General features: G+C 48.2%; 1 protein-coding gene across 1 annotated transcript in view; it reads right to left on the bottom strand.

The window, feature by feature from the left end:
• Positions 1-847: 847 nt before the first annotated feature.
• Positions 848-20,446, bottom strand: part of CRKL (CRK like proto-oncogene, adaptor protein) — a 31,780-nt gene continuing 12,181 nt past the window's right edge. Inside the window, exon 3 of the mRNA XM_067699994.1 lies at positions 848-4,316. Coding sequence (XP_067556095.1) covers positions 4,182-4,316 — 135 coding nt within the window. The 3' untranslated portion in view covers positions 848-4,181. The remainder of the gene's footprint in view (positions 4,317-20,446) is intronic.

Here is a 20,446-nt window from a genome sequence, read left to right on the forward strand (position 1 = left end):
CGCCCCCCGTTGGACACAGGCCTCAACCTCCTGCCAGGGAGCCATGAGCAGGGCCAGGGCTTGAAGGATGAGTCACTCCAGGCCAGGATGCAAAGACGCTGTGGGGTGTCAAGACCTGGGCCCTGACACTCACCCCGTGGGGAGGCAGCTTCACTTCCCAGGGGTTCCCATCACGGAGGAATCCAGCCCAGCGTTGCTGAGCAAAATTTAACTTTCCAAGCAGAAAGTACTCTTCAAAAGTGTCTCTGAGGCCTTCCTTCTTCCAGGACGAGTGGACCGTTTGGAATCTGCCAAGCTTTCCAGCAACACAGCTTGAGATGATCCAGGTTGCACCTTCCTGGAGGTTCTACCACGACGACACTTGGACCTCTCTTGGCACACAAATAGGTGCGGGATAGCACTGGCTGGGGGGCGGCAGGGAAATCAGCGGGCCCCCCAACACCTCCAGTTGAAGGTCCCGGAGCCTGTCAGGAGGGCCACAGACAGGAGCAGAGGATTTAAGAAAGGCAGGTGAGTCTCATGCCCTGACCAGGGACAAGGCTGCTCCGAAACTTATGCTTCAGACAAGGCGCCCATTAGAGGGAGGACACCCAAGTTCCCTGGAGGATGCCGGGCCTGGAACTGCCACCCCGCCCCCGGGAGGCCAGGGTGTGAGTGGTGCTGGTGCCAAGCCCCACCCCTCCACTCAGTCCACAGCAGCAGGGCTGGGCAGGGCAACTCGCAGAAGCACCAGGTGGCCATTGCTTCACAGGTGTCTGGGCAGGTGCTTAACTGCTGGGGGGGCTGGGGGGGCTGAGGGGGGCCGAGGGCCTCCAAGGCAGCACTGAGGAGACACCAAAACACGAAAGCCGCTGCCACCGCCGGCTGATGCAAGTTTTATTGAGACAATGTACAAACAGGCCATGGAAACAAGGGTCTGATGCCGGGACCAGTAACGTAAAATGGAATACAAAAATAAAAAGGCACTGATCTGTTAAGAAAAGACACTCCATGTATTCTAAGAATATAAGTCATTTAATACTGTTAATTTTATAGCACAAAATAAAACAAGCTATGATCCCCAAAAATAATTTTAAAAGCTTACACATAAAATATTATTGCCTGAAGTTTATGATCTTTAAGTTACAGGTCAAAAGAGTTTTGTGTTGTGTTGTTGTCATTTTAAAACACACAGTGAAGACCGTCAAGAAGCAAGGCCACTGTTCCTCCCGCAGAGACCACGACCCTGTCTCAGAGGACTGTCCTTCCACTCCGTGAGAGCACACGCCCAGCTCGGGGCCACTGGCTGCAGCCACAGGGACACAGGCCTCCGGTCCCAGAGGGTGGAGGCTGAGGGCGAGCTCGGTGGTGTCTCGGGTTCGGTGTGAAAACAATCAGGATTCACTCATTTTAAGAGGTTAATGAACATAATATTATTAAAGGATTAAATTATAAACACCTGGCACAAAAACACCATCCCTTTTCAAAAATAAAATGTTCATATTCCTCTGAGCAAACTTAACAAGAGCAGTGGCCGCCGGTCCCGGCCCGCCTTGTGTGTAAACAGCTGGAGAAGGGAGTCAGCACAGGCCAGATGCTCAGGCTCAGGAGGGAGCAGCTGGCTCTCTCTCCTCAGGTTCCTGACCGTGAGCACAGAAGGGGTCTTATCTGGGTGACAAAGTCGTCGAAGGGCAGTCCATCCACATGTCCTTCTCTTCATCAGCTGTGTCCCCGGGCAGCAACACCGGGCAGAGGTGACAGGGACAACTCGCTTTCCAGGATAAGTACATTTTTAATCAAACTGTCAATTCCTTTAGCATATAATTTGTTCTCTTCCCCAGTGAGCTACTTTAACATCCACACATTTTCTTAAGTGACACACAGTAGAGCAGAGCAAGTAGCAATAATGGACAGTCCTAAGAGGAAGCCTGCCCAGGAGGGAAGCCCATGCCTCTGGAAGATTTGAGTCGCTTTCTGAAGCAGAGTCTTCCCAGATCCCTGGGGAGCCCAGGCCCAAAGCCAAGGTAGTGGGCTGTTTCTTATATATTTAGTGTGGAAAAAAAAGAATTACCCTGGCTGATTAAAAAACTAATAAGGTTCTAAGTCCAAAAGGTACTACTTTCGGCACACATCTCCAGTTCAGAGCTCAAGGCTCACCTAATTTGGGGCTCTGAATCTCTGGGGCAGCCCTGGAGACATGCACCTGGGCTGACGGACTGAACAGATGCCTTCTGAAGTAAACCTACATTTGCAGGGTGTTCTGATTCTGAAGTGATCCCCGTGAGGTGGGTCACGCTGTTTACTGGTCAGCAGACATGGCTGGAAGGAAACCTTGCTTTCCAAAAGGCCATATACTTCTTGTACTTGAGCCAACTACTGGCATCCAAAGGTGCCCAGCCTCTCGGCTAAATGTGGTTTAATAAGGCCTTAGGGTGTGTGCTCTCTTTGGACAAGGCACACGTCCCCCCCTTCTGTGAGAGACCCCCTTGGGTACTGGGTTACAGGCCACAGGGTAGGCATCATCCCCAGGTAGAGGGCAGGGGCCCAGCCACAAACGTGCCACTTGCCGTGGGGCTAGGCTGGGCCTGGACCCAGAACAAGAGGTGACTGCAACTCGGGCACCTTGGGAGCAAGAGGTGGCCACAGCTCTCACTGATCAGGAAGAGCCCACAAAGAAGCCTTTTCCAGGAAAACCACAGAGAGACAGGGCTACGTGAGCACCCTCAAGAGTCTTTAATATGATGGTTACCTACCTGATGGAACATTTGATTAAAGAGAAATTGAAACATGGTGGCCTTGCTGGTTCTGACCAGGATAAATGCTCGATACCTCAAAACCCAAGACCCCTGGGAGCCAGGGCCGAGGCTACAGCAGATGCTCAGGGAGGACAGTTACTTATCAGGCTGAGACCACACCCCCAGGGCTGCTGGACGCATTCTCAGCTGAGGCCTGTCTTCAGCAGGGTCCAGAAGGGCAGGCACACTGAACTGCACAAAGGTTCCAGAATTCTAGTCGGCCGTGTGCTATAGACGTGGCATCGGTCACACACTGGTACCAGCTGACTCGTATGAACAGGCCTCTTTTAGCCAACAGGGAAAACTTAACATCAAATAAGTAATGGCTAATGATGCATTTCATTAGACATCAAATGCATCAACCAAGGCCCAGGGCTTACACTTTCTTGCTGGACAGCAGTGTGGACACAAGAACCATGGAGCCAGAATTAGCAGCACGATCTCTCTTGGGCAGCCTGGGGAGCTTGCTGGGGCAGGGAGAACTGGGCCTCAGTGAGTGGAATTTAACGATTCCTTAGTGAATTCAACGACTTTTTAAGGAAACTTGGGTCCTATACTTTCAAGGGGTGCATTCACTGAAAGCCTGGACAGGAAGTCAGCAAACAAGGTGAATCACACCACCCCCTGGCCCCTGGCTCTGATGCCTGCGGGGACAACGTCGTCCAAGAGGCTATGCACGCAGCTTGGAAGCCCACATCTGCTGGGTGGTGGTGGTGGTGGCTGTTTGCTATCTGGCAAGGTACCACCGGCAACCAAGACAGTACAGGCCTCTGCCTCAGGGCTCTTTTTCTTGCGCTCCTGCGGTGACAGCGGCTTCAGAGGCACGTGCCATCCCTCGTCTCATCACAAAAGCTAACCTGCTATTTAAAAACCTGTTCAGAACACACCAGTCTAATTAATTAAGTCTTCTAAAACCAAACCAAACAACAAGAGGGAAAAAAAAAGAAAAGAAAAGACTGACGTGGGGAGTTAGGGCAGAATTCCCTCTCCTGAAGGGTCCACTTCCTCTGCTCTTCATGGAAACCACGCCGGCGACGGCACCACCCATGGCTCCCAGTGGCAAGGCCTTGCTGTGGGCCCGAGCTCCCCTGGGACCCTGGGTCAGCCCAGGGACCGGCGGGGCGCTGGCCGGAAGGGAGCCCTGTCCTCGGCACCTCCTCTCACCTGTGTGCCTCCACCAGTGTTTCCAGTTTATGATCCAAAGAACTCTAAAATCAGCTACTCTTTGACAACACGACTATGATACAAATGCCGGGGCAGCCACTGTGAGCATTCCAATGTGTGGGAGGCTGCCCGCTGCAGAAGCTGGACGTTGGCAGCGCGTGTGACCTGCCCGAGAGGACGCTTCCCCGCTTGAAGGAGGCGTGTGGGGCAGGACGATGAAGCAGCAGGCACAGGGCAGCAGCATCATTCGTTTTCATCCGGGTTCTGAGGGTCGATGATTTTGACGTGCGTGAAGGGGAAGAGCCCTTTGCGCCCGTTCACCTCGCCTTCCCACTGGCCGTTTATGTTCATCCTTGTGACTTTCACGATGTCACCCACCTGTAAGGGGGAGAAAGAAGACGAAGTCAGCGTTTTCTCTGAAAACTAAATCACACATGCTATTTCACTGAAAGGAACCAACACATTTTCTTCTTAGGACTCTCATTTTTCTCAGTGCTTAGACCTAAAATCATGCTGTGGGCTTCCCTGGTGGTGCAGTGGTTAAGAATCCGCCTGCCAATGCAGGGGACACAGGTTCGATCCCTGGTGCAGGAAGATCCCACACGCTGCAGAGCAACTAAGCCCGTGCGCCACAACTACTGAGCCTGTGCTCTAAAGCCCACGAGCCACAACTACTGAAGCCCACGCACCTAGAGCCTGTGCTCCGCAACAAGAGAAGCCACCGCGATAAGAAGCCCGCACACTGCAAGGAAGACCCAACGCAGCCAAAAATAAATAAAATAAATTTATTAAAAAAAAAAAAAAAAAAGAATCTGCCTGCCAATGCAGGGGACATGGGTTCCAGCCCTGGTCCAGGAAGATCCCACATGCCATGGAGCAACTAAGCCCATGTGCCACGACTACTGAGCCTGAGCTCTGTAGCCCGCAAGCCACAACTACTGAGCCAGCACACTGCAACCACTGAAGTCCGTGTGCCTAGAGCCCGTGCTCCACAACGAGAGAAGCCACCACAACCAGAAGCCCATGCACCACAATGAAAAGTAGGCCCTGCTCACCGCAACTAGAGAAAGCCTGTGCGCAGCAACGAAGACCCAATGCAGACAAAAATTAAATAAAATCAGGCCGTGCCAAAGACACGAGGTGCCTACCAGCAAGCCAGGGTGCTTCTGCTCAGCTGTGAGAACATGCTCTGAGGCAGCCTTTTCCCCCCAGATTGGCTACTAACTCCAACGGCACAGAATGAACACCTGACTCTGAGAACGGTTCAACTCACGCAAAAAGTGCATTAAAAGAAACAAAGCGGGACTTCCCTGGTGGCGCAGTGGTTGAGAGTCCACCTGCCGATGCAGGGGACGCGGGTTTGTGCCCCGGTCCGGGAGGATGCCACATGCCGCGGAGCGGCTGGGCCCATGGGCCATGGCCGCTGAGCCTGTGCGTCCGGAGCCTGCACGTCCGGAGCCTGTGCTCCGCAACGGGAGAGGCCACAACAGTGAAAGGTCCGCGTACCGCAAAAAAAAAAGAAACAAAGCCATCTCCACCCTCTTTCACGGGAAGGACACCCTGTCCGCTGCCTCCCCTGCAGCAGCGTCTCCCAGCGGCCAGTCTCGGGGGAAGGAAGCCCAGCTCAGAGAACCTTTTCAAACCAACCTTCAGCTTTAGGGTGGTAGGAATCCTACCTACGGCCAGAGGACAGGCACCAGCCAGGGGCTGCTTTGCTCATCAAGGGAAGGCAGCAATTTTGACTTGGGTGTGGTTTTCAAATTGTCTGCAGACCCTGAGCTCTGAGGAGGTGCTTTAAACTCCAACAGATGTCAGACTGGGACTTCAATCTTGTAAATGTGTATTTTATAAAAGTTATAATCAGAAGCAGTCAAGCGCGTTCCTGCCCCATTACTCCGTGCTGCCCTGCTGGCTGCTGCTCGTGTGTTTTCCTTGGAACGAAGCTTCTGTCCCACGTGTCTGATGGAAGGCCCCCGAGAATAGCAAGGTAAAGGGCAAAACACACCTCTCACTGCACGCAACAAAGTACACTCAGAAGTGAGCTGGTTGAGGGGGGTTAACACAAGATGGTATCTACCATTCACGTTATTTCCAATGTTTTCTGCCCATTGTAAAAGTCGATCACCCCCCCAACTGCCTTCTTAATTCTTGTAAATCTCAATTTACAAAACACCTTTATATTAAAAAACTTTTAATCTGACATCTATGGGGTTCCATGCAGTATTTCATTTTGGAAAAGGCATCTTCTGCTAAAGCTGCTGGGCTAGAGAGCTGACTGCTGGCCCGGAGTGACCAAGGGCCCCGGAGGCGCCCGGGGCTCCAGGCAGAGCCACACCTGCCCTTCCTGGCTCCCAGGCATTCAGGTTACAGGGCCAGCTACTGCACTCTTAAAACCAAACTCCAGGCTCTAAGATGGCTCCTGGTCTACACGAGACGAGCCATTTGTATGGAAGCACCAGGACATCACTCGGCTCACGGGGGTGGGAGACGCAGTGCTTATTAGGTGACGCCGGTGCGAAACAGAGAACTGAACACTGCGCCCATGCCCACCCAGTCTGTCCAGGTTGTGATTTCATCCTGACTTGTGCACGAAATCGAAGGCTCAGGCTGGGGAAGAGCTGGGGACGGAGAAGGAAACACACCGCCAGCAGCTGCTGCGGGGGCCAGAGTTCGATTCAGCAGACGCTGCGCGTCAGCAGCTTGGCTGTGTGGCCGCCTTTTCAGAGGGTTCTTGCTGCAGGGCTCAGCCTTGATCCTCCACACACTCCACCCTCCTGTAAGGTAGGCTGGAGCAGGGGGGCCACGGCAGCACAGCCCAGCTGCACGAGGACCCCTTGGCTCCCCAGCCACTCTATGCCCTAACGTCACATCCCTGCCCTGAGGTCTCCCCCACACCCGGCACTGCTGACTTCATCAACCCACTTGCTCACCGGGATGCTCGAACCAGCACACCAACTGCTTAACTCCCCAAACCTACTGCGGTCACACTTACATGGACAACAGCGCTATTACCAAATGGAACCTCTTGCCTTGTGGAGACCGGCTTACTTGGGAGTACTTGCCAAAATGACAACGGAAAAGAGTGTTATCCCCTGAGGCTCCCTGGTTAGAACACAGTATAAATTCAGTTTAAATTTTAAAAAATAGGGGGGAGGGTCCCTAAGTTCCTAGTCTGAATTCTGACTCAAACTCCTCTTATTTAGGAAAACTACAAATTCAACTTTACTGTAAGACAGCTTGTAGAGTTAGTCCAGTGATTAAGAATTAGATTTTATATAATGACAAGTCGTAAGACAAAAATAAATGCACTATAGTATTCAGATTTTTGTAGCCAAGTACTAGATATGTATATGAGAAAAACAAGGCGTAAAAAGCTAACTACACGTATTTATAAATTAAATTATTATATTTATTTTCAAACTTATGTCATCACTCAACTTTAACACCTAAGTTGGTGGAACAATTAAAATTTGAAGGTTACCAACTTTAAGACTTGTATTAAAAATTAAGTTGTAAAATACTTCAGTGGAAAAAAAAATTACAACTGAAAAGACATGTTTTCTCTTGTTTTGCCTTAAAAGGAAATAAAAATTTTGGGGAAAGAATAAACTAATTTAATGTAAGAGTTAAGTTTTAAAATGTCTTTAGTAGACTTCTAAAATACAGATTGTTTTAAGATTAGTGCTTAGAGTTCAAGTATTGCTCCCTTTCTCCAAGTAACAATGTTTTTATTCATAGGTGGCAGAAAGAGAAATGTCTTTCTTATTCATAACTAGGATATCACACCAACGATTCTGATAATTAAGAATAAATTCATATTCTTTGAAGTGTACCAAAGATTTAGCTCTGTAATTTGTATATTCTTTTCCTACCGTACAGAAGTCATAAAAGAGGAAAACCCTGATTATGACCACATTGCTATCTCTAGTGAAGATATTTGCCAGATCGGATCCAAGGAAAGCTCTACTGCAGATGGCACCTTGAGCTGCAGTGGAGACTGTGCAGAAATCACAAAGCTGAAGATCAAAGGGAGCTGAAGTCAATGGGGATCTGCAGTCATGACTTGTGTCCAATCTGTCTTATTCCATTAAAAAAAATATTTAAGCACAAACTTAAGACATGAGATGAAACTCATTTAACACAAAAATTAAGATGGGGCCTATGTGAGCAGAGAGAATCCTTTGCAGGCAGGAGCTGCTGGGATACTACAAACCCAGGCCCTGCAGCCACCCCCACCCCTACCTCCCCCAGACCCTTGGCCTCCTCAAGTCTCCACTGCAGGCACCAGCTGTCTCGTGCCTGGAGCATAACAAGGCCACCAATGTGGGGAGCCTCACTGGCACATTCTCTCTCCAACATATGAGAGCATGTTCTTTCCTTATTTCCTTTTCAGCTAAGAAAATGATTACCTGTCTTTATTTTTTAAATAATGAAATAGGAAAGAAATGAAAATTCATGGATATAAAACTACTGACACCATTACAAAATGACTTACGGAAAATACAATATAATCAATGTACTGAAATAAGTATAAGAAAAGGCAAGGACATGAGACTTCCCTGGTGGCACAGTGGTTAAGAATCCACCTGGCAATGCAGGCGACACGGGTTCCAGTCCTGGTCCAGGAAGATCCCACATGCTGCAGAGCAACTAAGCCTGCGTGCCACAACTACTGAGCCTGCACTCTAGAGCCCGCGAGCCACAACTACTGAAGCCGTGCGCCTAGAGACTGTGCTCCGCAACAAGAGAAGCCACTGCAGTGAGAAGCCCGCGCACTGCAATGAAGAGTAGCCCCCTCACCACAACTAGAGAAAGCACGCGTGCAGCAAGGAAGACCTGATGCAGCCAAAAATAAATTAATTTAAAAATTTTCCAAAAAAAGCAAGAAAGAAAAGGCAAGGACAAATAAGAGGGTGTGTGAGTGCGTACCTGTAAAGAAGATGTGGTGAGCAAAGGGGAGAGGGACCAGGTGAGCTAACGCCCAGGTGGACGCTGTGGTGCAAAGGGATGATGGCCTGAGGGTCCCTGGGCAGTCTGTAGGCAGGCCTGCACTCAGAGCCAGATCAGACTCTGACAATGATGTTTTTCTTTGTTTTTTGTTTTTTTTTTTGTGGTACGCGGGCCTCTCACTGTTGTGGCCTCTCCCGTTGCGGAGCACAGGCGCCGGACGCGCAGGCTCAGCGGCCATGGCTTACGGGCCCAACCGCTCCGCAGCATGTGGGATCTTCCCGGACCGGGGCACGAACCCGTGTCCCCTGCATCAGCAGGCGGACTCTCAACCACTGCGCCACCAGGGAAGCCCTGACAATGATGTTTTTTAAAAAAAAAAAGACTAAGGCCAGAATAGCTCAGACTAAAAAGAAACAAATATAATGCAGTTTTGGCTGATGGGTGCTGTTGGCAGATGTCAGGATCAACAGCTTCTCCCCAAGACTGAAGTTTTTGTTTGCTCCACTCATTTGACATCCTACAAAAAATATTTTGGGAATTCTGTCTTTTATCTATGCTTTTCTATCTTCACCTGGACTCTGGATGCCCAGAGTGCATATATTTTGCCTCAAGTTTGTAATCTTAGCCTGCCTTAGCTGATGTTTGATAAATGTGCAAGAAAAAATCTCACTTTCCTGAAAACCTGGCCCCAGCAGCCCTCTCCCACATCCTGGTTGAGCTTATTCCTCCAGTCCGGGGGCCAGGAACACGCTGAGACCTCTTGCTAATGCCCCCTCCTCCAGGGCCCCCCCCCAACTGCCTGGCTCTACCAGCCCAGCCACCTTCCATCCCCTGCCACCCTTGCCATTCAGCCCAGCTCCCAACCCTTCCTCTCCCCCAGCCTGGCCCCCACCTACCACCAAGAAACTCCTGGGCCCAGGTAAATGGCCCCGGGCCAGTCCCCTCCCACTGATGCCGAGGCACCTGAAGCAGGAGACTTCACCTCCCTCTTGCTCTGCTGCCCCTCTGCCCCATGGGGGCTCCATTCTGCTCGCCCTCGTCCCCCACCCCCACACAGCACTCTCAGAAGGAGGAGGCTGGTCTCGCTCATTTCGCATTCCATGTCACAGGGCTCTTGTAAGCTTTCCAGGGAAGTCTGCAGAATCAGGGAAAAGAGAAAAAACGACAGGCTGCTGTCCGCACGTGCTAGAGACAGATGGCCAAGTAAACAGCAAGGTTCTGAGGACAGAAGTGACAGGCACAAGGGCCTAAGGACAGTAGAAGACAGACCTTTTGAAAACATAAAGATAATTAGGTCACTGCTCTGCCTTTGAACCCCCGACACCATTTATTTGCACAAGAGCACCATCCAAACTCCTGTCTCCAAGGCTCTACCTCCTCTGGTCCCCAACTCTTCCTATCTCTGACCCTCACCCCAATCACAGTGGCTTCCTTTCAGTTTCTCAAACCTGCCAAGGTCTTGCCCAGAGATGGGCTGTATGACAGATACAGGGACGTGATGTACTGGAAGTGCGACCACACGACTGCACAGCGTAAGATATTAAAAACCATGTTCCAGGCTACTGCCCAGCACCATCAAGCTTGTCCTAAGAAACCTTGGATCTCTGCTCTGCTTCCACAACTGAAGGAACATATATGCAACCCTGACCAAAGTCAAACACACCTTAAGGACAATCCCAGCTCCCATAAACAGCCTTATGAAGCTGCACACGCCGCCACTGAGAGCAGGAAGGGCTCTGGGCGGCCGCCACTGGAGATGGGCTGGATTCTGTACTGTGTACTCAGGACACACATGAAACTAAGATCTAAGATCTACAACAGCGGGAGGTAAGCAGTCTCTGCTTAAAGCAGGTTTAGGGTGGCACCATGCGGTGACTCACGCTATGACCTTTGGAATGGGGCAGGGCTGGACCGATGTCCTGGTTCTGCCACTTTTAGGGCTACATTACTGTGACAAACAGTTCAAGTTGTCCAAGTCTCCATTTTCTTTTGACTTTGGAAGGTTCTTGCGATAATTAAAGGAAGTACTAAATGGAAGTGTTAACCACAACACCCAGCGAAGTAAACAGTAGCTGCTATTGGCGTAGAGATTCCTGAGTAGACCCAGTCCCCACCCCACGATCATGCCCCCGACCAGCTGTCTTCTGGCTGGTTCCGGGGAGAACTGGAACCAGCAATGGAGAAGCACTGTACACTAAAGTGGGTTTTCAACCCTGTCAGTAACAAGGGTCTTCTCAAAACCGACGGGGGATGGGAAGGATGCCTGTTAGAGAGAGGAGATGAGGGGAAGGCCTGGAGACTCGAAGTCTGATACGTCACTGTGAAGGGTCCCAAGCAACGAGGAAGACCACGGGAGGATGCAGAGAAAGGTGCCAGAACATCCCACCCGCACCTCTGCCAATTCACTCCTGACTCTGACGGTCTTCACAGGATACCTTCTACTAATTCTGCCTAATCAGTTCAGTGAGATGTGCTGCACGTCGACTGCAGTTCCTACCCTCTTCACTGTGAGACAGACAATAAATAACCCACTGTCTAGACGTGGCAGACACTCAGCAAATGTCTGTTAGATGATAAAAACAGTGCAAAAAGCGAGTGGCTGAAAAGCAGTATTGAGTCCACGTTGCAGAGCACAGGAGCAAGGACGAGGCCTTCGCCTGAGGGACCCTGAGTAGCAGCGTGCGGCTGGGTGCAGCCCAGGAGGGTAGAAGGGCTGGGAGACTTCTGATGGCCACCTGACCATTAATGCCACACTCTGGCCTTGCAGGAGTCCTCACATGTCAAAACACAGCCCGTCACTCCTCGTGCTGTTTTCTACCTTAGTTGAAGGCCCCCTTCCACGGGTCCGAGCCCCAGAACACCACACATGGGACGGGGCTGGCTGTGGACTGGCTTCTTCCATGGCTTGACCACACAGCCCCTCGGGTCCAGGGCCCAGCATGGTTGGGAGCTCTCAGTGCTGGTCCGGTGTCCTTCCTTGGGCTTCATGGTAGAAGGGCTGAGCCAAAAGCAGCACTCACTTTGGAAGGCAGATAAATCCTGAAGTGGTTGGGTACCAACTCAGCTCAAGGACCAATGTGAGCCTGGAAGGTGTGGCTAACCCAATCAACAGATCGAGAAGACATTCCTTATGTCCTTATGTCCTTTACTGTCACCCTGTGACAGTCCTCCTCATGATAAGAACTGCCAGCACACTGGGGAGGGTTTGCTTCAACTCTAAGATGGAGCACACACTAGCAGGCTCCGTTCTGTGTGAGGCTGACACGAGGGGTAGGAAGAGGGAGACGCCAAGAGGATACTTCCTGATGTGGCCATGGTCTCCTGGAGCCCTACCTGTCCCGAGTGTGAACAGGAGCTCTGGAAATTATTCTGCCGCCTGTCTTCTGGCACCTGATTCAAAGAGCAGTCCTCCTTGCAGGAGGCCCCAGCACTGGCTGCCACAGCAGCTTTCTGCTTCCCCAGTCAGGCGCCATAAAAACAAGATCAGGAGTGCAATGGGTTACACTGGAGTCAGAAGTCCTAACTTCGGTGACAGGAATGGGTCTCAGATATTAAAGATCCTCAAAGTATATGCAGAACTATATGTAAATACATTAATATATGTTGTTTTTCTGGAGAAAGAGTCCACAGCTTTCACCAGATTCTCAAAGGGGTCCGTAACCCAAAAAAGATAAAACAAAGCAAAAACCCACGTGCTACAATCACCAGGCAGCTTTCATCCTGCCGTTTGTGGCTTTCATTCGTTCACTCATTTAACGCATGCTGAACATCCATGTGCCAGGCCTGGAAGGACACAAGACAGAAAGAAGCAGACAGCCCACCCGCCCTCATGGAGCTGCCTGGGCCCTTTGCCTGCTCTAACACCGCCCCATGTGCTCTGGGCACCTGCACCTGAATCAAACCCTCCATGTCCATGTGCCCTGAGCAGCCATCAAGTGGCCTCATGTACCCTCACCTACAACCGGATGCTACTGACTGGTGCTTTTTTTAAAAAAAAATGAATTTATTTATTTTATTTTATTTTTGGCTGCGTTGGGTCTTGGTTGCTGTGCGTGAGCTTCCCTTAGTTGCAGTGAGCAGGGGCTACTCTTCGTTGTGGTGCACAGTCTTCTCATTGCAGTGGATTCTATTGTTGCGGAGCACGGGCTTCAGTAGTTGTGGCTCGTGGGCTCTAGAGTGCAGGCTTCGTTGCTCCGTGGCATGTGGGATCTTCCCAGACCAGGGCTCAAACCCGTGTCCCTTGCATTGGCAGGCGGATTCTTAACCACTGCGTCACAAGGGAAGCCCTACTGACTGGTTTTTAATATTGAAGACTCAGTCTCTTTAAAATTGCCATTATCCTTCAGGGTATTAACTTGGTTCAAGAGGGCTACTTACTGGTTAACACTTATGAAAACACAGGGGTTTTATATTAGGATGAGTCAGGGGTTAAAGGTATGCCGTGGTGCAAGAGAAGGTGGGCTATGGAAAGGAAGAAGTAAAACCATCTCCATTCACAGATGACCTGATCCTATATGTAGAAAGATTCCAGAAGAAAGCTATTAGAGCTAATAAAACTCAGCCAATTTGCAGGGTACAAGATCAACACACAGTATCAGTTGTGTTTCTATACACCAGCAGTGAGCAAATAAGAATGTAATTCCAGGGAACTCCCTGGTGGTCCAGTGGTTAGGACTCGGCGCTTTCACTGTCGTACCAGGTTCAATCCCTGTTGGGGAACTGAGATCCCGCAAGCTGCGCAGCGCAGTCAAAAAAAAAAAAAAGAATGCAATTCCATTTACGATAGCATCTAAAAGAATAAAGTAACGGAATAAATTTAACCAAGGTGATAGACTTGTACACCAAAAATTACAAAACACTGCTAAAAGAAATTAAAGAAGACTTAAATAAATGGAAAGACATCCAGTGTTCGTGGATAGGAAGATAATATTTTCACTACCCAAAGTCATCTACAAATTCAACACAATTTCTATCAAAATTCTAACAGCTTTTTTTCCCCCCCAGAAATGGAAAGGCTGATCCTCAAATTCATATAGAACTGCAAGGCATGCTGAACAGCCAAAACAATCTTGAAAAAGAAGAACAAAGTTGGAGGACTCATATTTCCTGACTTCAAACCCACTACACAAAGCTATGGAAATCAAAACAGTGTGGTCTTGGCACACAGACAGACATATGGATCGATGGAATAGAATTGAGAGTTCATAAATAAACTCATACATCTCTGGCCAACTGATTATTATTATTTTTTGCCACATCTTGTGGCTTGTGGGATCTTACTTCTCTGACCAGGGATGGAATCCATGACCCCTGCAATGGAAGCACAAAGTCCTAACCACTGGACCACCAGGGAATTCCCTGGCCAACTGATTTTTGAAAAGGGTGCCAAGTCCATTCAATGGGGAAAGGACAATTTCTTCAACAAATGGTACTGGTACGACTGGATTTTCTACCTGCAAAGAAAGAATTTGGACGCCCATGTCAATCCATATACAAAAATTAACTCAAAACGGATACACAACCTGAATGTAAAAGCTAAAACCATAAAACTCTTAGAAGAAAACATGGGGGTAAATCTTCATGACCCTGAATTTGGCAATGGATTCTTAGATATGACATCAAAAGCACAAGCAGCAAAAGATAAAATAGATAAGATGGACTTCATCAAAATCAACAACGTGCATTAAAGTACACTGACAAGAAAGTACAAAGACAACCTACAGAACTGGAAAAAAGTATTTAAAAATCATACCTCTGATAAGAGTTTAATATCCAAAATATATGAAAAACTCCTAAAACTCAACAACAAAAACCAAACAACACAATTTAAAAATGGGCAAAAATAAAATAAAATAAAAATGGGCAAAGCTCTTGAACATTTTCCTAAAGAAGATATAAAAATGGCCAAGAGGCACAGGAAAAGACACTTAACATAATTAGTAATTACAGAAGTGCAAATCAAAACCACAAGATGCCACTTTATAGCCAGTAGGATGGCTATAAATTTTAAAAAGAAGGAAAATAACAGGTGTTGATGAGGATGTGGAGAACTGTGGATTGCTTGTGGGATTGTAAAATGGTGCAGCCACTGTGGAAACAGTTTAGTTGGCCTCAAAAGTTAAAGAGCTACCCAGCAATTCCACTGTTAGGCATATACCCTAGAGAACTGAAAACAGGTATTCAAACAAAAACATGTACATAAATGTTCGTAACACTATCCTCAATAACCAAAAGGTAGAAATAACGCTAATGACCATTACCTAATGAATGGATAAACAAAATGTGGTCTCTATCCATACAATGGAATTTTACTTGGCTATAAAAAGAATGAAGATATTTGCTATAACATGGATGAACCTTAAAACATTATGCTCTGTGAAATAAGCCCAATCCAAAGGACAAATATTTTATGATTCCATTTATTATATGAAGTATCTAGAATAGGCAAATTCATACAGATAGAAGGTAGACTAGAGGTTACCAGGGCCTCAGGAGGGGAGGGTAGGGAGTTACTGCTTAATGGTTATAGTTTGGGGTGAGGAAAAAGTTTTGGAAACAGTGCTGATAACTGCACAACACTGTGAATGCAATTAATGCCACTGAATTGAACACTTAAAAAGGGCGAATCCTATTATGCACATTTCATCACAATTTTTAAAAAATGAATAATTTAACATGCCAAAGACCACTGAGTTGTACACTTTAAATGGGTAAATTGTATGATATGTGAATTTTATCTCAATAAAGCTGTTTAAAGAAAGACTGTGTGGGCTGAGTCCTAGCTCTACCACATACCAACTATGAGACTGTCAACAAATTAAACAAACCTCAAGTTCTAACTGCATAAAATGGGGCAGCTATGAGGATCAACCAAAATATTCTCTGTGAAGCCCTAGCTGATGGTTCTCCTTACACAGTAGCTATTACCACGTATGGAAAACTGAGGTTAGCTTAATGACCAGGCTGGGACTGGCCTTGTCTGAACCACACTAGGGCCCCAATTTCACAGTACTCTCACTCAATTTACATAGTAAGAAAGAGGAACAAAACCCTTTTAAGAATATTCTCTAATTCACAATCCAATGAGAATATGATATGCTAGAAAAAAAAAATGTTACCTTAGGTACAGAATTCCTAAAACTGGATGCTGTTAAGGACAAGTGACACGTCAACGACAGAAGGATAGAGAAGGAGCCCGGCAGCCCTGATGAAAATCCTTAAGAAGGTGGGTGTGAGCTTGTGGGCATCTCTGACAAGCCTTGGTGAGGAGGGGAATCGCTGAGACAGAGCAGCCCCCTCACGCTGGGAGGCTATGCCTCTGACCCTTACAGACCTCCACATGCAGATCCGACATCACTGTGGGCATAGAGTTCCAGCCACAGGAACTCACAGCTGATCCCGGAGAGCAGAAAAACACAATCAGCACTGAGGAAACCTAGATTTGCCTTGTAGATAACTTCCTCTCAGTAAGTAGAAGCAGCAATGAAGAAACTGCTAACGCAAACACTTAATTCTAACCAATGAAGCAAAACCAATTTGTGGAAGCAGAAATCTGGGAATTCTAGGCCAGTCAGTGAAGGAAGAAGTACCATGGGTCTTAGGAAGGTCAATTCAAAAGATTGAGAGCAGATGCAACTCAATGTCTAGGGGTTTTCAAAATGGGGAGTAGACAACCCAAGATATGTAAACACCACAATCGCAGATGACCCCAATGGGAGTGAAGAGCAGGTTTCTTGAGCATGCTGGTGAGCTCACAGAAAAAATATGCACCACAGATGAAAGGATGGCCTCATGCTGATAAGGACAGATACCCACGTGCTGACCAAACACACTGGCAAACAGGACCAGTCCAGTGCTGCTCATCTGCCACAGAGAATTACATCACACAACACTTGCAGGCTTATGAAGGGTCAAGTCTCTTGGTTTTTGTTCTAACAGGGATAATGGCAAATTCTATGAAACACAAAAGGTGAGCTTGAGATCAAACCTGGACAAAATTCTGGATGCAATTAGCAGACAGATGGTTTATGAGCATTTAGAATGGGAAATAGGGTCTCTGGAAGGCAGCATGGGCTCAGTCAGGAAACAAGTCACACCAGACCAGCCTCACTGTCCTTTTTTAGATATCAGACATGGATCAGGAGAGGCTGCAGAGAAGGATCTGGATCGTGCATTTATGAAATGTGCAGATAACATGAAACCGAGGGGGTGATCAACATGCTACACGATGTAATCAGGATTTTAAAAGACCAGAAGCATACAGGTGGGTAAGACCGAAAAAACCAAAACCAACAAACAAAAACCTCAAGAGGGACAACTGCAGGGGTCCACACTGAGCGAGGCTAGTACAGGACAGGGATGAGGCGGCTGGTTTCTCCCTGGTGGGAGTAGAGACCATGTCATGAGACTGTGTCCCAGGCTCCACAAAGACGGGCCCTCTGCGTTGCTCCCCGCTGCACTCCCCCCTCCTACAGCCACATCCAGGCACTCAGGAAACCTATGCTGAAGAAGGGAATGTTTGTGGAGGTGTCCATGGTGAGGGTGAGGTAGGAGCTGAGGCATCAGGAAGACAGAGCTAAGGACCACCCCACTTGCCCTCCTTGACTCTCTCGACCCATCCCCACTCCCTCCACACCTCACCTGCAGCCCCTACCCCACTTCACCACTGTTCCCTTAGCCCACACCACGGGGCACTGCTCTATGAGGCTCCATTCAGACTCCTGGCTGTGCGTGTCCAGAGCTAAGTACAACTCTGAAGGTGCTAACAAATTTCTGCCCTTTTCTAGTCAGGAAAGTATACTGGAATATGAGTATGGGAGACTGATATTATTATAGGGAGACTCAAGCATTTGCTCTAAATTACTTAAAAGTTAATCAATAAAAAGGTAAACTGCCCACCTGCAAACTTCAAAACCTCTAACAGTTGTGAGAAACCAGCGATTTCATGCCTCAATGAAGGCCACAAGAAAACTGTTCACCTCCTCAGCTTTGCTCTCTGCTGATATGGTCACAGCTCACGTCCAAGCTTTTGTCTTTTGCCCAACACACCCAACACTCTCAATGACCTTCAGCTACACAGTGGTGTTCTCTTGTTCCTGCAAGCTCTTCCTTCTGCCAGGAATGCCTCCCCCCACTTCACCCAGCTAACTTCTAGTCATCCTTCAAAACTCAGTTCAAGGGTCACCTCCTGCAGGAAGCCTTCCCAGACCAACACCCACCCACATTCCCATCTCCTACCTCCATCTCTGCTCCCACCTATTCTGTGTTATCAGATCACTTACCACACTGCTGGTTTCTGCCTCTAGTCTTTCATTAGGTGGCAAGCTCTTTGGTGGCAGGACCCTACAAGGCACCCCTCACAGGTTGGATGCATGAATGGATGATTAACAAACAAACATCAACTCTCAGAGCCAGGGTGCCTTTTAGGCTTAGAGAATTTGAGAAACGTGCCCAAGATCACACCAGGAACAGCTGGGACTCGAATGCGGGCCGCTGTGTCAGAAGACACAACTTGGACTGCAGGTTATTTTGTAATGACCACAGCACCATTGCTCCAAACATTCTCTTCTGCCAATGATCTACCTTTGGAAAGGCCTTCGCCACTTCCCACCACCTGAGAACACCCCTGCTTCCCAGGAGCCCTTCCAGCCCTGCTCCACCAAGGGCACGGGAGGCTCCCCTTTCAAACCAAATCCCAAGGATAAACTCGTTTCCTAAAAAGAGGTAAGCAAGAGAGCAAAGTGTCTAAACAAAGACCTCTCTTAAAATATCTCTTCGCGTGCAGGAATGTTCTTTCAAAACTCAAGTTTTATGAAAAAACCTTGTGAACTAACTCAGGAAGTAAAGTTCACCTGAACCATCCTCACTTTGTAACACCATCTCAAGGGGAATAACGAAGCTTCAATTACTGGCACATTTTCTCCTACTTGTCTCACCTTTCTTATTTTAATTTTAATACTTTTCCTGGTAACCTAATTGCAACAGTCCCAAGAGGGGACTGTTTTTAACAAGATCCGACAGATATCAGTTTTAGAAGATAACATAATTCACAGACATACTTATTTATGGCATAGCTGAAAGTCTCATTTAAACACACAGCACAGGAAATACCATGAAGTGGAATTTGGCAAAGGTCTATTTCTTGGGTCCACTAACACTCTAATTACCTAAGGCAGCCTTTCACGAGGCTGACACGGCTGGGCTGGTGTCACGAGGAGGCTCAGGTGTGGAGACCTGTCTCTGGGGCCTGAGGCTAGAAGAGCAGTGTTAACAATGAGAAGATGGGTTATCTTCAAATATGCTTCACGAACCAGGCTCCTTCTCCTCACCCCGGCCTCCCTAAGGCACCCACCTATGTATCTACTCCCCAAGCTCTGAGTGATCCCCTCTACAACCCCCTGTGCACACTCCAAAGAACACACATGGGAGACAGGGGTTTCTAAAGTGCACATCTTAGAGCCAGAAGTCAACACACAGGCGTCCTAAAGGAAGTGAGGCTTTAAATCCTGGCTCAGGTAAGAACCCACTTCCTGACTTCCTTTACGGGGCTTGGAATTCTGACTGGGAGCCTGGACCCCCAGGATCTCACCCTGGTGTGCCAACCGTCAGCTGCATAACACAACTCTAAATCCTAGCTCCCTACTCCCATGAGGAGACCAGAGATGTGGAAGTGCTCCCAGAGCCTGAAACCACTAAGCAAACTGGAAGGTATTTAGAGCCCAGAACACCCCAAGTTATTTTAGGGTGCTGAGGTGTGTACCGTGCAGGGGCAGGTCTGTGTGGGGATGAGAAGGCCAGCAGGCCTACTCAGCCAGGCCTCCAACTGTGGAGGGAGCCTCTCTGGTTCCCTTCCTGTTCTTCCACTGTGAAGTATAAAAGCACCAGGTCCTCCCCAGCCCCGGTCCCCGCCTCAGATGCTCTTTCCTTAGTGCCAACATGAGAGGGAGAAGTAACCTCAGACTCTGAACCAAACTTCCAGGTGTAGTTCACTTGGGTATTACTCTTGGTCCAAATAAATCTGAGGATAACCAGTGAAAAAAAACACACAAAAATCACAGCTCCCTTTGAATCTGAGGGCAGGCTGCTCTGAAGCAACAGGCCCCATGACTTCATCCTCCTGCCATGCACCTGGGCTGCCTCCCAGCTCTGCCCTACTGTGACCTCGGGGTGAACACACACAGAACAAGCAATAACTTAATCTCAGTTTCTCTAACACACATGTGATGTAATGATACTAAGAAAGAGTATAAAACCGTACTCATAATGATACTTACATTGCAATGTGTGATTCACAAACCATTTTCACAAGTTACCAATAAATGAAAGAGCTGAGGAACTGTGCTACCAAATCCCATATTCTAATACAATAATATTTAGGGCCCACCTCACTAATGTGATTTATATAAATTTATACATCAGTAAAAAAATAACACACAAAAATATATGGGACCATTCTTCTAAAAATATGCATTTTTAGGGAATTCCCTGGCAGTCCAGTGGTTAGGACTCCGTGCTTCCACTGCCTAGGGCACGGGTTCAATTCCTGGTTGGGGAACTGA

Source organism: Pseudorca crassidens, chromosome 12 (genome assembly GCF_039906515.1).
Source record: "Pseudorca crassidens isolate mPseCra1 chromosome 12, mPseCra1.hap1, whole genome shotgun sequence".
In the NCBI taxonomy this organism is placed as follows: domain Eukaryota; kingdom Metazoa; phylum Chordata; class Mammalia; order Artiodactyla; family Delphinidae; genus Pseudorca; species Pseudorca crassidens.